This window comes from Scophthalmus maximus, chromosome 3, assembly GCF_022379125.1.
Source record: "Scophthalmus maximus strain ysfricsl-2021 chromosome 3, ASM2237912v1, whole genome shotgun sequence".
Classification (NCBI taxonomy): domain Eukaryota; kingdom Metazoa; phylum Chordata; class Actinopteri; order Pleuronectiformes; family Scophthalmidae; genus Scophthalmus; species Scophthalmus maximus.
In genome coordinates this window covers 14,605,001-14,617,822 of record NC_061517.1, presented here as the reverse complement: position 1 = coordinate 14,617,822, position 12,822 = coordinate 14,605,001, and the positions used below count along the sequence as shown (strand labels likewise).

The following is a 12,822-nucleotide window of genomic DNA, read 5'->3' as shown; positions in this document are numbered from 1 at the left end:
ACGGAAGAGGAAAGACGTGGAACTTGAGGGCAATCAGACAGGAAAGTTGAAGTCTTAGGACGAATACGCCCTGCGTCTTCATCACAAACAGGGTAATTATGTTATTTTCCACAGCAGAGGACAAGCGAACCTTAAATGGTCTAGGGGAGAAAAGAAAAAAGAAAAAAAACAACTCTACTTGACATGAGTGACAAGAATCATTCTGACAGCCACATACCAAAACAGCCAACTTTGATTCAGTTTGCTGCTCAGGGTAAATCACGGGACGCGCGGCTAACTTGTTAAAATTGTACGTCAAATCTGGACCCACAGCTGGCACCAGATGAAGTCTTAATTTGTAAGTGTTTGTGTTGAGGGTGGGGGGGATGGGGGGGGGGAAACTTTGCTTTAAAATATAGACAACCGCACGCAGCCTCATGCTTCCACAGGCAGAAACCAGGAGCATCTATTCCCGCAGCTTTATGTTGAGGCTCAGCCCCCAAAATTGCACTCCTAGTGTTTTAAGACACCAGGAATGCAATTTGACGAGCCAACCACCACGGTGAACGAGCAGACGACCCCCGCGTCCCTCCCTCATGGTTGCCGTTTCTTGGTGCGGCAGCGAGGCAGTGTGGGTAGTTTAGCGGAGAAGGGGCTCTGCAGTGCACCTCTGAAGGGCCCTCCAGCTAATATCTGTACAGATTAACTGCTTCAGTTGTATTTTGGTCACGGGGATTTCTCTTTGCCTTTGCGCCTTCTTGGGGGGGGGGGGTGAGTGCATGAGTGTGTGTATGGTGCTCATATGAGCGTTAGTTACACACGTTCTCCTGTAGCAAAGTGTGCGGCCTGCTCGTCTAGGAGGTCAGGGGCCCCCGGATTGGTTTGTGTCACTCCACGTCATTTTTCTTTAGGGCCGTACTGTATTTAATTTACAAGAATCCGGAGCCTGACTGCTGAGTAAGTCATCCCCATCCTCTTACCATCACCTACCCCCTCTATCCCTCCACAGGACACGCGCACGCACACACACACACACACACACACACACACTGTCAATCCTCCAGGGTAAACTCAGCACACGCCGCTCCATTAGTTATCAATTAGGTCTGGAAATCTCCACCTGGCTTACACACACACACACACACACACACACACACACACAGAGATGAGGCGGGCTCACACACATAGCACCCCTCTCCACAGGAAGTTGAGGCAAGCGTGTCTTATTTGACTACGGGTGTGGGTGATACAGTGTGTGTGCTTGTGTGTCCGCGCGGGTGGCACTTTTGTCCATGAGGTTAACCTTGATATGAGGCCCTGTCAGGCCAGATAATGTCAATCAATGACAAGCCCTCACAGATAACCCCTAATGTGAAGCCTAAAAAGCAAAGCTGTTTAGATCTTTAGACATGCCCCCTTTCACCGGCATATGAATTGCATTACAAGGAAATGAGCTGTGGCATTTCTTTAATAAGACTCCTAAGACATTTTGACAGCATATAAGGCTTTCCGCCGTGAATAAAAAATAAATAAAGCTCCGGCTGACAAAGCCTCCTTCACGCGAGGCAGTGTTGTGATGGGCAGATCCAAGCCCCCGTTACGTGGAAGAGAGGTGGTAAAGAGAAAGTAAAGAAAAAAAGAAGGGTGGACCTTCCCTTATTTTTTTCTCACGCTCCTGGGGACTTCCTAATTGATTTCCAAGGTTACGTTTCAAATTTGTTTTTCAGATGGGGGGGGGGGGGGGGGGGGGGGGGGGGGGGGGGGGGGGGCTGGGAGGGACAGAAAACAATGGTTTTAAAGCTTTTTTCCTAATTCATTAGCATGAGGCCTCGCTGACCTCCCTCCATCTCACACCTTCTCCCTCTCCTGCCTTTGCTCTTATTTTCTCCTCTCTCTCTCCTTCAAAAGAAGGAGGTGACATTACCCCCCCCCCCCAAAAAAAAGGCATGTATTTCCAGACAGGATGCCTGCGCTGACAACATCGATCCCTGGCTACCATTAAAACGTTTGCTCTGCCTGACAGACTTTTCCTCTTTTGGCCTTTCTACGCGGGCGAGTGAATCACAGGTGCCCGTTCGAATGTCATCCTGGACAGGTTGTCTACCTGTCCAGCACAATGACCCACGTCTCGCCAAAAAGCTGATGCTTTGTCCAACCTACTTCTTGTTTTGAGTTTCTTTAATCACATTCCATACTGTGAAAGTTCGGCGTATTCTTCTTGTGAAGCACAATTAAACTTTCATCAAATTACATTCTCTGTCGGGCTGAGAGAGGAAGTGATGAGAACGAGTCTTCCTGCTCGTGGGATTCGCATTTTTTAGAGCCCGTGGCTATGATTCCCCTGCCAGAACTTCAGTTTGTTATCTTTTACTATCTCGGATAGGCAGGATGGAAGTGACAACATCAGCGTTTCGATGATACATGACATTGTGAAGAGTATGTGTGCCCATGTGCTTCTGGGGAAGTGTGGGTATGCATTGGGTGGGTATGCATTAAACACATATGTTTATTGGCTGGAACCCAATATGAAGTGTGGCTGTTGGTGTGTTGCACGCCTGCTTGCAGGGTTGTAGACAGCAGGGCATTGTGCTCTGTGCGCTCCTTCTGCTCCTCTCTGTGTCGTGGCTGCAGGTCACGTCATTTGCTCTGAGACACACTCACACACACACACGCTGCCAAATAAGCGCACTGGCATTTCAACACACTCAGGAAAACCTGATCCACGGTGAGGAAAAAAACACACTGGCATGTCAGTGACAGCACTGGAACGGTGCACTTCCCCGAAAAGTTCAATGTGAACTGGGGGCGGAACCAAACGTGGCAGTTTTCACCTAAAACGGGAACATTCTTGTTCCTGGGAGTTCAGTAGAGGGAGGAATGTGCCGTGACTGAATCTGAAGGTGTGATAAAACAACGCTCACAATGAGGGAGAAGAAAAAAGAGAGAGAGAGAAAAAAAATGACTGTGAAACGATGAAACAAGCAATGCTGCTTAACAGAAAAAAAGAAGAGAATGCTGTCTATTTTTGGTCGCAGTATACAAAAGGAAGTGCTGCTAAGTTGACTCAAACAAATAAATTTGCTTTTGATAAAACCACAGCAACTACTTTTGCATTCTACACCAAACCCACTTTGTTTCCTGCATCTTTGTCTCCGTGACTTGCCACATTTGTGAGAAGCCACTCACTAAATCTATCAAGCACAAACAGCTGAAGGTTTTCAAATGGTGCGTTGTTGACGGCTTAAAAAATGTCATTTTATTTTTAAAAGTGACACGCTCTGGAGGAAAGCCTCATAAGTGAGCACGGAGCGCTTGCCTATTTGCGCTCTATCCAGCTGCCCGTTTTACATTTCTGCAACATTAATATTCCTCTTATTATTATTTTAAAGTGAAAACGGATACTCTGTTGAAGTGCAAATCTGATGAATTACGGGAGCAGATTGCCGCTATTAATTATTAAAATCTATTTTATAAATATTCAGGTCTGTCATGCATCTAATAATGAACGCTTTAGAGGAGGTTACTTCCCGTGCGCATTCTAATGTGTCAGAAATATCACTTTTAATCACGCATGTGTCAGCGAGTGCTGGGTTTGAACCTCCCGAAAAAAGCCACCGAATCACGGAAACTCATCCAGCCTACTCCTGTGCTCATCACAGCTCATCTGTTCCTGCTGTTTCACATGATCCAAGTTCTTCTCCTGCCCCGTCTAAAGAGGTGGTGAACAACCTCGCGGCTTCCCGCCGCATTCTTACGCCGGTAATTTGAATGGAGAATAATGCATCGGCAGCACTCTACCTTCTGGACACACCTAGTCCCAGCGCTGCCGCTGCCATATGCTGTGTTGATACATATTCATAACACTTTCCCGTGTGTTGAGTGTCGGTGTGCAGCGAGGCTTAAATGAGCGTCTCACAACTTCAAATGGGAAGAGGAAAAAAGGAACAGGGCACAAAGAAAGTTGGACTGCTCTTCCCCCCTTGTTCCCCCGCTTGCATCGTTCCTTCCTCCGTCCTTCTGCAGAGACAAGTTCCGGTGCTGATCGTCGATCCCAGTGCTTCTTGTGAGGTGGAGCAAGAGGTGGTGGATTATCTGGACTCTCTGCAAGGAGCTGTGAGAGGCGGCAACTGTCAACATGCTGGAGGAAACTGCGCCGTCAGGTGGTCTCACTGGCGGGGCGAGAGTCGATGGCACCGTACCACGACTCCATACACTCCAGCAGTATGTACATGTGCTGCACAGAGCACACACACACACACACACACACACACACGACCAGAAGGAACTGCACACACACACTCACACGGAGGAGCACTCCAAGATTAACGCTGTCAGGGCTACAATGATACCCCATCATTATCTGCACACGGGGCCTCTTTTGTGCACTTGCTTGCCTCGCTGTCCTCTCCGCTGCTCCTCTATGGAGGTACTAATTACTAAAGCGAACGTTTCTTGCTCTCTGCGCCTCCGTCCACCTTCCACATCATTTCTTCCACTTTTGCAGCGTTCTCCAGTGCCTCAGCCAGCCTTTTGCCAACTTGGTCACGCAGCTGTCGGGTGTGCCAATGTTGATGGCGGCACCGGAGTGCCTCGCTGTGCATGTGCGAGTGTTGTATTATGAGATTATTTGGTGCCCAGCTGATGTGCAATAAAGGCACAGTGTGGTATCCCACTTTCAAATCAGCTCTCTGGGTCAACACTCATTGTGGGACAACAAGAGAGAGAGAGAGATGTTTGACGTACCGGTGCAGAGAGCAGTGTCTGTTGCACTATACATTGTGGGTTGAACGGGCTGCGTTCAGAGTGATGCTCCCACTTGCACGGCATTTTTCATTACCAATAATGCTCTTACTCCTTGGCTTTCTTCTTCCTCTCCCAGTGGAACTATGGCTTTATCAAAGGTGATAGCTTGCTCAGGCGCATTTTCTCAAACGTCTCCTTCAGCCAGCCATTTCCCAAGCCGCTCTCGGGTAAACGTCACTCATAAAGACCGAGCAAGATTTGATGGTGAGATCAAAAAGGAAGAAAGGACAGCAAGGAGAGCAGGGAGATATGGGGGGGAAATAGGGGAATGATAACCCTCCTCCCCCATCCAACGCCAACGAGTGCTGAGGGTAATTCCTCCAAGCAGGGCCTGTGTTTTCAGACGCAAATACAACAAAACGCCGTGTGCTGCCATGAGACATCAAAATGGGCGATTTTGACTTCAGAGGGTCTTCAGATGCTTGAGAACTTGTCAGTGTCGGGCCAGTGGGACTGAACAGAGAGAACAGAAGGTACCAGCAGGCTGCTAACAACCAATACGGGAACCACGCCAGAAAGACCGTCTCCTCCCAAAATGCCAGTCGGCACCGGATCAGTAAAGGCTTTCACCATACTGTAATTTCCCACCTGAGCACTTTCATCTGCTTGAAGTGAAATGGCTCGAAAAGTTTATCAGCTGCTGTATGTCGGCGATTTATTGTACCAATGGGATAACACGCTAAGTTCCACAGGTAGGTGCCACAAAGGCAAAAGACAAAATCACACAGATCGACTTTTCCAAGGAGACTGAGGGCTTCAACAGGTGTCTTGAAAGTAGGAATTTTTATGTCCTTTGCCTCGCAGAGGGATTTTTATCAGCGAATCAAAGACGCGCTTCGTTGTTTGGAGACCTGAGTTGTGTTGTGACACGCCGAGAGGGACGTCCGCATTTTCTCTGGTGTTGTTCTCGCTCATTCTTGGAGCATTAGGCTCACTCTAAATAGCCTCAAGGAGATTAGGCTGGCTCATATTCAAATGCACATTTCTTCTAAAACCCACTCCATGAGTGGGCCGAGCAGATCAGCACAGGAGCCTGGTGAGACGATCGTCAGAGTCGATTCTGTCACGTATAAATCAGGTGAGAGGGGGGGATGGAGACGGAGAGGAAGACGGAGAGAGAAAGGCTGAGGTAAAAGACAAACAAGTGTTGGCTCTGCTATATGAGTTTAGTTAGCTAGAGAGTTAGTGCATGAGTTATGGCTAGCGAAGGGCTGAGGGACGCTGTATTTATGAGGGGACTGAGTGAGTGTTAAATCCCTGGTAAGAAATAAAGTCGTCCTTGAGCGAACAGGGGAAACATTTCACTCAGTCTAAGAGGTGCCTTGAAAAAAAAAAAAATGAAAGCCATCCCTCTTCCGGGGGAAACACTCTTCCGTATTCCCTAAAATTGCTTTCTTCCTTGAAAACGCTATAGATCACATCCAAGCGGATTGGGCCTCATATTTGAATGGAGGAGGAGGATTCTCCATGTGCATGATATCAAGGGGTTCACGAGCCAACCAAAGGGAAAGAATCTGATTCCCCCAAAATTGCATGAGGATTTTCGGAGGGATCTTCGGCTAAGGGGGGCTGCCAAAGCACACAGTGCACTTGTTGCTGTGCAAGGGTTCATCCAAGAAAAGTTTTCCATGGAAGTTTATCTAGGAAAAATGTTTTTTTTCTTCTCGGTTTGAATATTTGAATGGTGCTTTAAAATGGATCTATTGAACTTTTGACATATCTGAATGCTTATATTTAATTTAAATTATATATTTGTTTTTAAATTGCACTTTTGAAACGACTCAAAGTTAAAAGGTACCGGAAAAGGACAGTACATGACAGGAAAAGGTTCACATTTGCACTTTGTGTACATCCAACTCTAAGTCAGACCTCTCTCCAAACCCCTGCAGGGTTATATAACAATAACAATTATTACTTAAAAAGGCTATATTTTTGCATTAACTTAAAAGGCTATATCTTTTTCTTCCCTTCCAGCCTGTGCGGCCTCACTTACCCTAAGTATCTTCATAAATCACCAGTTACTGTTAACATGTACTCCACAATTCAGTCATCAATCTCCTACCAGGTCAGAGTGAAAACAGAGGGGGAAATGTCTGTTTAGTAAAATGTCTCTCTCGTGAACGGTGCTACCACCACCCACTACTCAAATACACATACACACAATATGCACAGGAGCGTACAACACACACACACACACACACACACACACACACACCAGTTAAATAACAAACACACGCGCCCGGCACACAGCAACCGGAGCAGTCCTGAGGGACACAGGAGCGGTTGCCAGATCGCCACGGTAACGCAAGCCAAATTCAATTCTGACTTCACCTTTCACTCGGGAAGCTGGTTCCATTTGTTATAAAAACAAATAAACTGCAAGCATGAAGTTAGAGCCGGCCAACTTCCGCTTTGTCTTTTTCTTTTCTTTCTGTTTTTTTTTTCTCCACAAGACAAATCAGGCCCAGGCTGCAGCAGTGGGCTGTTTGAGAGACAGACACCCACAGGGTCACTTGTAAATCTGTGTTTATATTCACAGACAGTATTTATCTAACCAAAAGGAGAAAATCTAATTGTACACGAGGAGGAGAAAGGGACACTTTTTTTTTTTCTTTTTCCGACAGACACTTTACACCAGCAGAGTGGAAAATCCCTCCGATGACAAACCTCTCCATCACAACATCTGTATCTAAACAGCCAAATCAATCTGGACCAACACTGCAAATTACGCCATGTCTGATCAGAAAACATTTGCACTTTTCTTTAGAACGGATGGATTTTTAAGGTGCTTTTTTAAAGAATTTCAATTTCAGCGTTGTGAGCTGTACATTTAGATTTTTTTTCTCCTTTTCAAATTCACATGAACTGTATTTGTGTATCCATTAATGGCCTGAAAAGTGCTTCAATATGAATAAAGACATATTTCTATGAAATTAAGTAATTTGTAATTAGTTGTGAATTAAGTATTCAGAAATTTTACATAAGTAAAAGTAGTAACACCATAATTTAAAAAATACTTTAAAAATGTAAGTGCTCAAAAAGTAAAAAACTGAAAGTATTAAAGTAAAAGTACCAACATATGATCATAAATGGTTTTATAACATGCAGGCAACATTTAAGTGTAGTAGCTTGTTGAGGTGGAGCTCATTTAATTTATCTGTAACACTTCACTGTACACAAGTTCACCATATCCTTTATTTGTACAATATGAATCTGTTCAGATTAAAAAGCAAATAAATGTAGTGGAGTAAAAATTGCAGTATTTTTTGCTGATCAAGTAATAAAAGTATAAAGTAATAAAAAAAAGTAATAAATTGTAAAACTGGAACTGAAGAGTGCCATAGGGCATTACACAAGAAGTCAACAACAAAACTTTTGAGGAAGTAACACACTATTAAAATAAATTCAACACATCACTATAGGTGCAAATGTGCATCTGTACTTAAAAGATTCCTTTCTACCCCAAAAAACTAAAATGACACCTGCTCTGTTTCCTCCCTCTCTCTGCCTCATTCTCTCTCCCCCCCTCTCTCTCTCCCTCTCTCCCTCTCTCTCTCTCTCTCTCTCTCTCTCTCTCTCTCTCTCTCCCTCTCTCTCCCTCTCTCTCTCTCTCTCTCCCTCTCTCTCCCTCACTCACACATACTTTGACGCCACCCACCACATCACTACACATGCGTGCCTCACTCATGCCAACTGCAACTAGTAGCCGTCCCGTTCACCTCGAGGTAGCACTCAACTCCAGTGTGTGTGTGTGTGTGTGTGTGTGTGTGTGTGTGTGAGAGGGTGAGTGTGTGTGTGTGTGTGTGTGTGAGGGTGGGGTAGGGGGTGGGGGGTGGGGGGTGTGTGTGTGTGAGTCTTACCTGGCAGCAGACCGCCCTCTGCGCTCTGTCTCACCTCTCCCTCCTGCCCTGGAAGAATTCTCTCCACAAAGCAAGGCATTTTCTCCTCAACTGCTCTCTGCCAAGCCTCTGCTCCCTCTCTTTCTCTCTCTCTCTCTCTCTCTCCCTCCCTCTCTACTTCTCACTCCTTTCCTTGTTCCCACTCTGTCCTCTTCTCTCGCTGTCTATATTTCTCCTCCCTCCTTACCCTCCCCCTGCCTCCTTCTCTCTCCAGCCCCCCCCGCCTCTCTGAGCACAGATGTCTAGGCTGTGCGAGTTTACCCACTTTACCAGTAGGGGTCCTTCATCGCCCTTATCCACCCCACAGCCACATGGGGGAAGAACACACACACACACATACATACACACACACACACACACACACACACACACACGCACACGCACACAGGCCCCAGGAAGAGAGAGCCACTTAACGGGCGCCCTCCTGTCACTGCTACAATGAGAACCCTGTGCCAAAGCAGCATGGCTGTATGAGCTGTGTGCGTGTGTGTGTGTGTGAGAGAGAGCGAGAGAGAGAGAGAGAGAGAGAGAGAGAGAGAGAGAGAGAGAGACAGGTGTGAAGTGAGTGGCGTGCGCAGGGAGCTGGCCCTTGGCCCTTGGCCCTTTTCAGCCCTGTTCGACTCGGCTCGGTCCTGGCTCCTGGCCCCTGAAGTGTTGTACAGAAGCGGCTCAGACAAACACACACACACACACACACACACAAGCATATGAACACACAGATTGACTTACAGTGGGTCCCTCAGCGCCAGCAGCCAGAGAGATTGTGGGCCTGTACAAGCACACACACTTTCACTCGTACACACACACACATACCCAAACAGAACAACTGCTGCTGTTTGCTACTGCTGTTGTTGACAGTGATAACATGTGCTCTGTGCGCGTGTGTGTGTGTGTGTGTGTGTGTGTTAGTGTGCATGCGCATGAACCCACAAACACACAGCGGATGCCTATCGGCTCTCGTATTTCAGAACTCTATTCTATCCGGGGTTTTTTTTTTATTATTTAAAAAAAGAAAACAGTGTTCATTGACACTGGCATGTTAGATTTGAAGGCTCTAAGCTAGTGCACAGTGGGGAATTTCTAGTTTCTCTCCTACTTGTGGGGCACTTTTCACATTGCAATATCAATACTGGAGAATATTAGCTGTCCTGCTGAAGAATGTCAGATCTCTGTTTGCCTTTGAATAAGGTCAGACTCCCCTGGGTAAAAGAAAGGGGGATCTAATTATCAGAGTCTAAATAAGCCTGTAATTATCTTCTGTGTGCAGCATCACATTAACAACTGAATTAAAGGTGGAAAAGATACTTCAAAAGAAATAAAAAATCAAGAGAGAACAGAATTAAACCATTGTTTAAAAGTAGACAGAAGAGTGGGATGACCCCATGTTTGTACACTTTATTTGTGTTGTAAGCAACAACCTAATTTCACCCACAAGAAAGAACTGCACAGAGCATTTTTATCAAATGTTGCCCAACTTTTATGATTATATTGCTGCAGAAAAAAACTGATCCAGATCAGGATCCAATGCTATCAAAATATTAGAACAGTAATTAGAATGCCAAGCTTTGTGTGAGGACTTGTTTGTCCATTTATTGCTCTCTGGAACAGGATAAGGGTATCTGCATTTGAGACGTGCTATCCCGGACCTGCTGTTTGGTATCATTTGAACAGAGGGTGGATCACCTTTATTTGAGTCAAACAAAGCCTTTATAATGACACAAAAAAGGGCACTAGTTGACAGACAAGGCTCCAACGCCCAGCCAGACTGCCGTCAAAACGTTGACAAAGAGTAATAAGGAAAATAGGATGTTAAAATAGCAGGACACGGATGTTGAATAAAGCCACCAGAAAGTCTACATACGTGAAACCGTGATAAGCCAATAAGGGAAACAGAGCTGTGCTTTTGGTCGACTTATCACTGTTTGCATCAGTAGAAAATCTCCCTTGACAGCAAGACTGAAATCAAACACGTTTTGAGGCAGATGTGGGAAAGTCATATGTATTTACAGGAAATAAGAATGATGCACTCGATCATTATTCCCCCGCTGTGCTAACTAGAACACAGCCCCTGTATTAGATGTTGGGAAGAGCAGCACAAGGACAAGTAAAACATACCTTAAATAGACTACAAATGAAGTCACTTAACACCCACTCGCCTCCCTCCGCCACCCCCTGCTCTGTCTGTCTTCAACAGAAAAAGCCTGTGTTTGACTATCTCTCGCTCAGGTTCATAGTTGTCTTTTGCTTTTTAAACAGGCACCTCGCCTGTCACAGTGCAGGGACGGGCGCATTCCCCTTAAATGGCTCCTTTTGACAACTGATCTGTAAATACAGCCGGATCTGCAACTTCCCCCCTTTTTTCTCTCGCTGCCTGACTTTCTCCCTCCTCGTCTCTGCTCTCCTTCCCTCTGCCCAAACTCCTGCCAGAGCAGACACACACACACACACACACACACACACACACACACACACACACACACACATGAAGGTCTCCCAATGACCCCCCCCCAACTCATGCTCACACAAATGCACGCATGCACGCACACACACACACACACGCACACACACACACAGGCACACACATTTACCCCCACATCCCCCTCCCAACTTCCCCAACTCCATTCCCCCTGCCTCTATAAAAACACAAATATGCCATAACTCAGGCACTGCTGCCACATAGCCTCCATCTTGCCCTGTACCGGGGAGGGGGAGGCCTCTCAGGAAGGTCACCAACAAATGGTTTTCCGATTCACTGCCCCTGAAATAATTTTGTGTATTAAAACCTGAATCTGCACTTTCTGGCCTGAAAGCTTTTCTAATTATTCCGGTGTCCTTGGGACAGACACAGATCCTTCACACGCCGGGGGAAACAAGCTATAGAGCAACCACTACAGCCACAAACACCCCTCCTACTCCCCACCTCCCTCTCTCTATCCCTCCATCTCCTCTCCCCTCTGCTCTGCTCTCCTCTCCCCGCTTTACAGCCGCCCCCCTCCCCAATCTGTTTTCAAAGCGTGTCTGTCCTTTATTAAATTGTTTTCTTTTCCACATTATCAGTTGCCATGGAGACCTCATCTCTCGGATTATTTGAATTTCATTATATCTATTGATTTGGGAGCATTTCATCTTTTTTATTGTTTTTCTGTCAATTTTCGAAACGAATAACCATCTAATTTGCGTCAGCGCTGATTACGTTCGTCCCTCAATAGAGGTCGGCAGCTGCGCCCGGGAAACAAATCAATGGAAAAACATCATAAAACTCGAAAGTACAATCAACCAGGATATGGGTGACATTCCGTGGTTGCTGAAACGAAGTCATCAAAAAATATATACTTTTTTCCCTGCGCCTCTGCATGTGTGGGGGTGTAGTGAGGAGGACACATATGTGTCTGGGTAGATATATTACTATATTTCAGCAGATAATATACCATGGTAAATTTCCATACTGATAACAGCCCCTCCCTGCCTGACCAAAACAGAAAAATGCTTACTGTATCTAAATAATTTATGCAATTTTAGCATTTCTATATAAATTTTTTAATAAGCTGCTTGGAGCAAAGTGGCCATTAACAAAACACACAGCTGTCCAATGGGCTAAGCCCAGCAGATCAATTGTGCTTTTTTATGACATGATAAAATGCTTTTAAAGCAATTTACACAAATATGGAAAAAATGACTTCATGGGCTTCATTTATTCATAAGGACGTATATTAGAAGAAGAAGAAAAAAAAATCTTACAAAAGCCAGACAGGAGAGATCGTCCCGGTCCTAACTGGAACGGACTTGCTGCCCTCTCCACAAGGACATAAAGTTTCATTACTGATGCACGCAGTCAAAGGCAATTTAGCAAACACAGTGTGCAAAAGAAAACATCAGCATATTGCAAGTGTTCCTGTATTAGGTGGACCTTGCATGTTGTTTTCCAATTTTTATTCATTTTTGTGGGGGCAGGGTGTGTTGGTGATGGATTTTTTTTCTCCTCCCGCCAGCCCCCCCACCCTGCCCAGTGTCACCCTGACCCAAAGCCAAGGGGAGGTAGCCTCAGTGACAGGGACGTGCGCTTTCTGGCCCCAGAAAACCAAGCCCGAGCATGTGGCAGACAATGGGGCCTTGCAGCGGGACAAATGTGTACATACACCTT

At 45.8% G+C, this 12,822-nt stretch overlaps 1 protein-coding gene across 5 annotated transcripts in view; it reads right to left on the bottom strand.

Annotated features, from left to right (window-relative positions):
* Positions 1-12,822, bottom strand: part of casz1 (castor zinc finger 1) — a 74,923-nt gene that overhangs the window by 37,153 nt on the left and 24,948 nt on the right. For 2 of the 5 annotated variants that reach the window (XM_035645003.2, XM_047330996.1), the window contains exon 1: positions 8,643-8,801. The exons of 1 other annotated variant lie outside the window; for it this stretch is intronic. In XM_035645003.2, coding sequence (XP_035500896.2) covers positions 8,643-8,721 — 79 coding nt within the window. In that variant the 5' untranslated portion in view covers positions 8,722-8,801. Of the gene's footprint in view, positions 1-8,642; positions 8,802-12,822 lie in introns of those variants that run through there. 2 more of the 5 variants (XM_047330998.1, XM_047330999.1) reach the window with 1 other exon arrangement.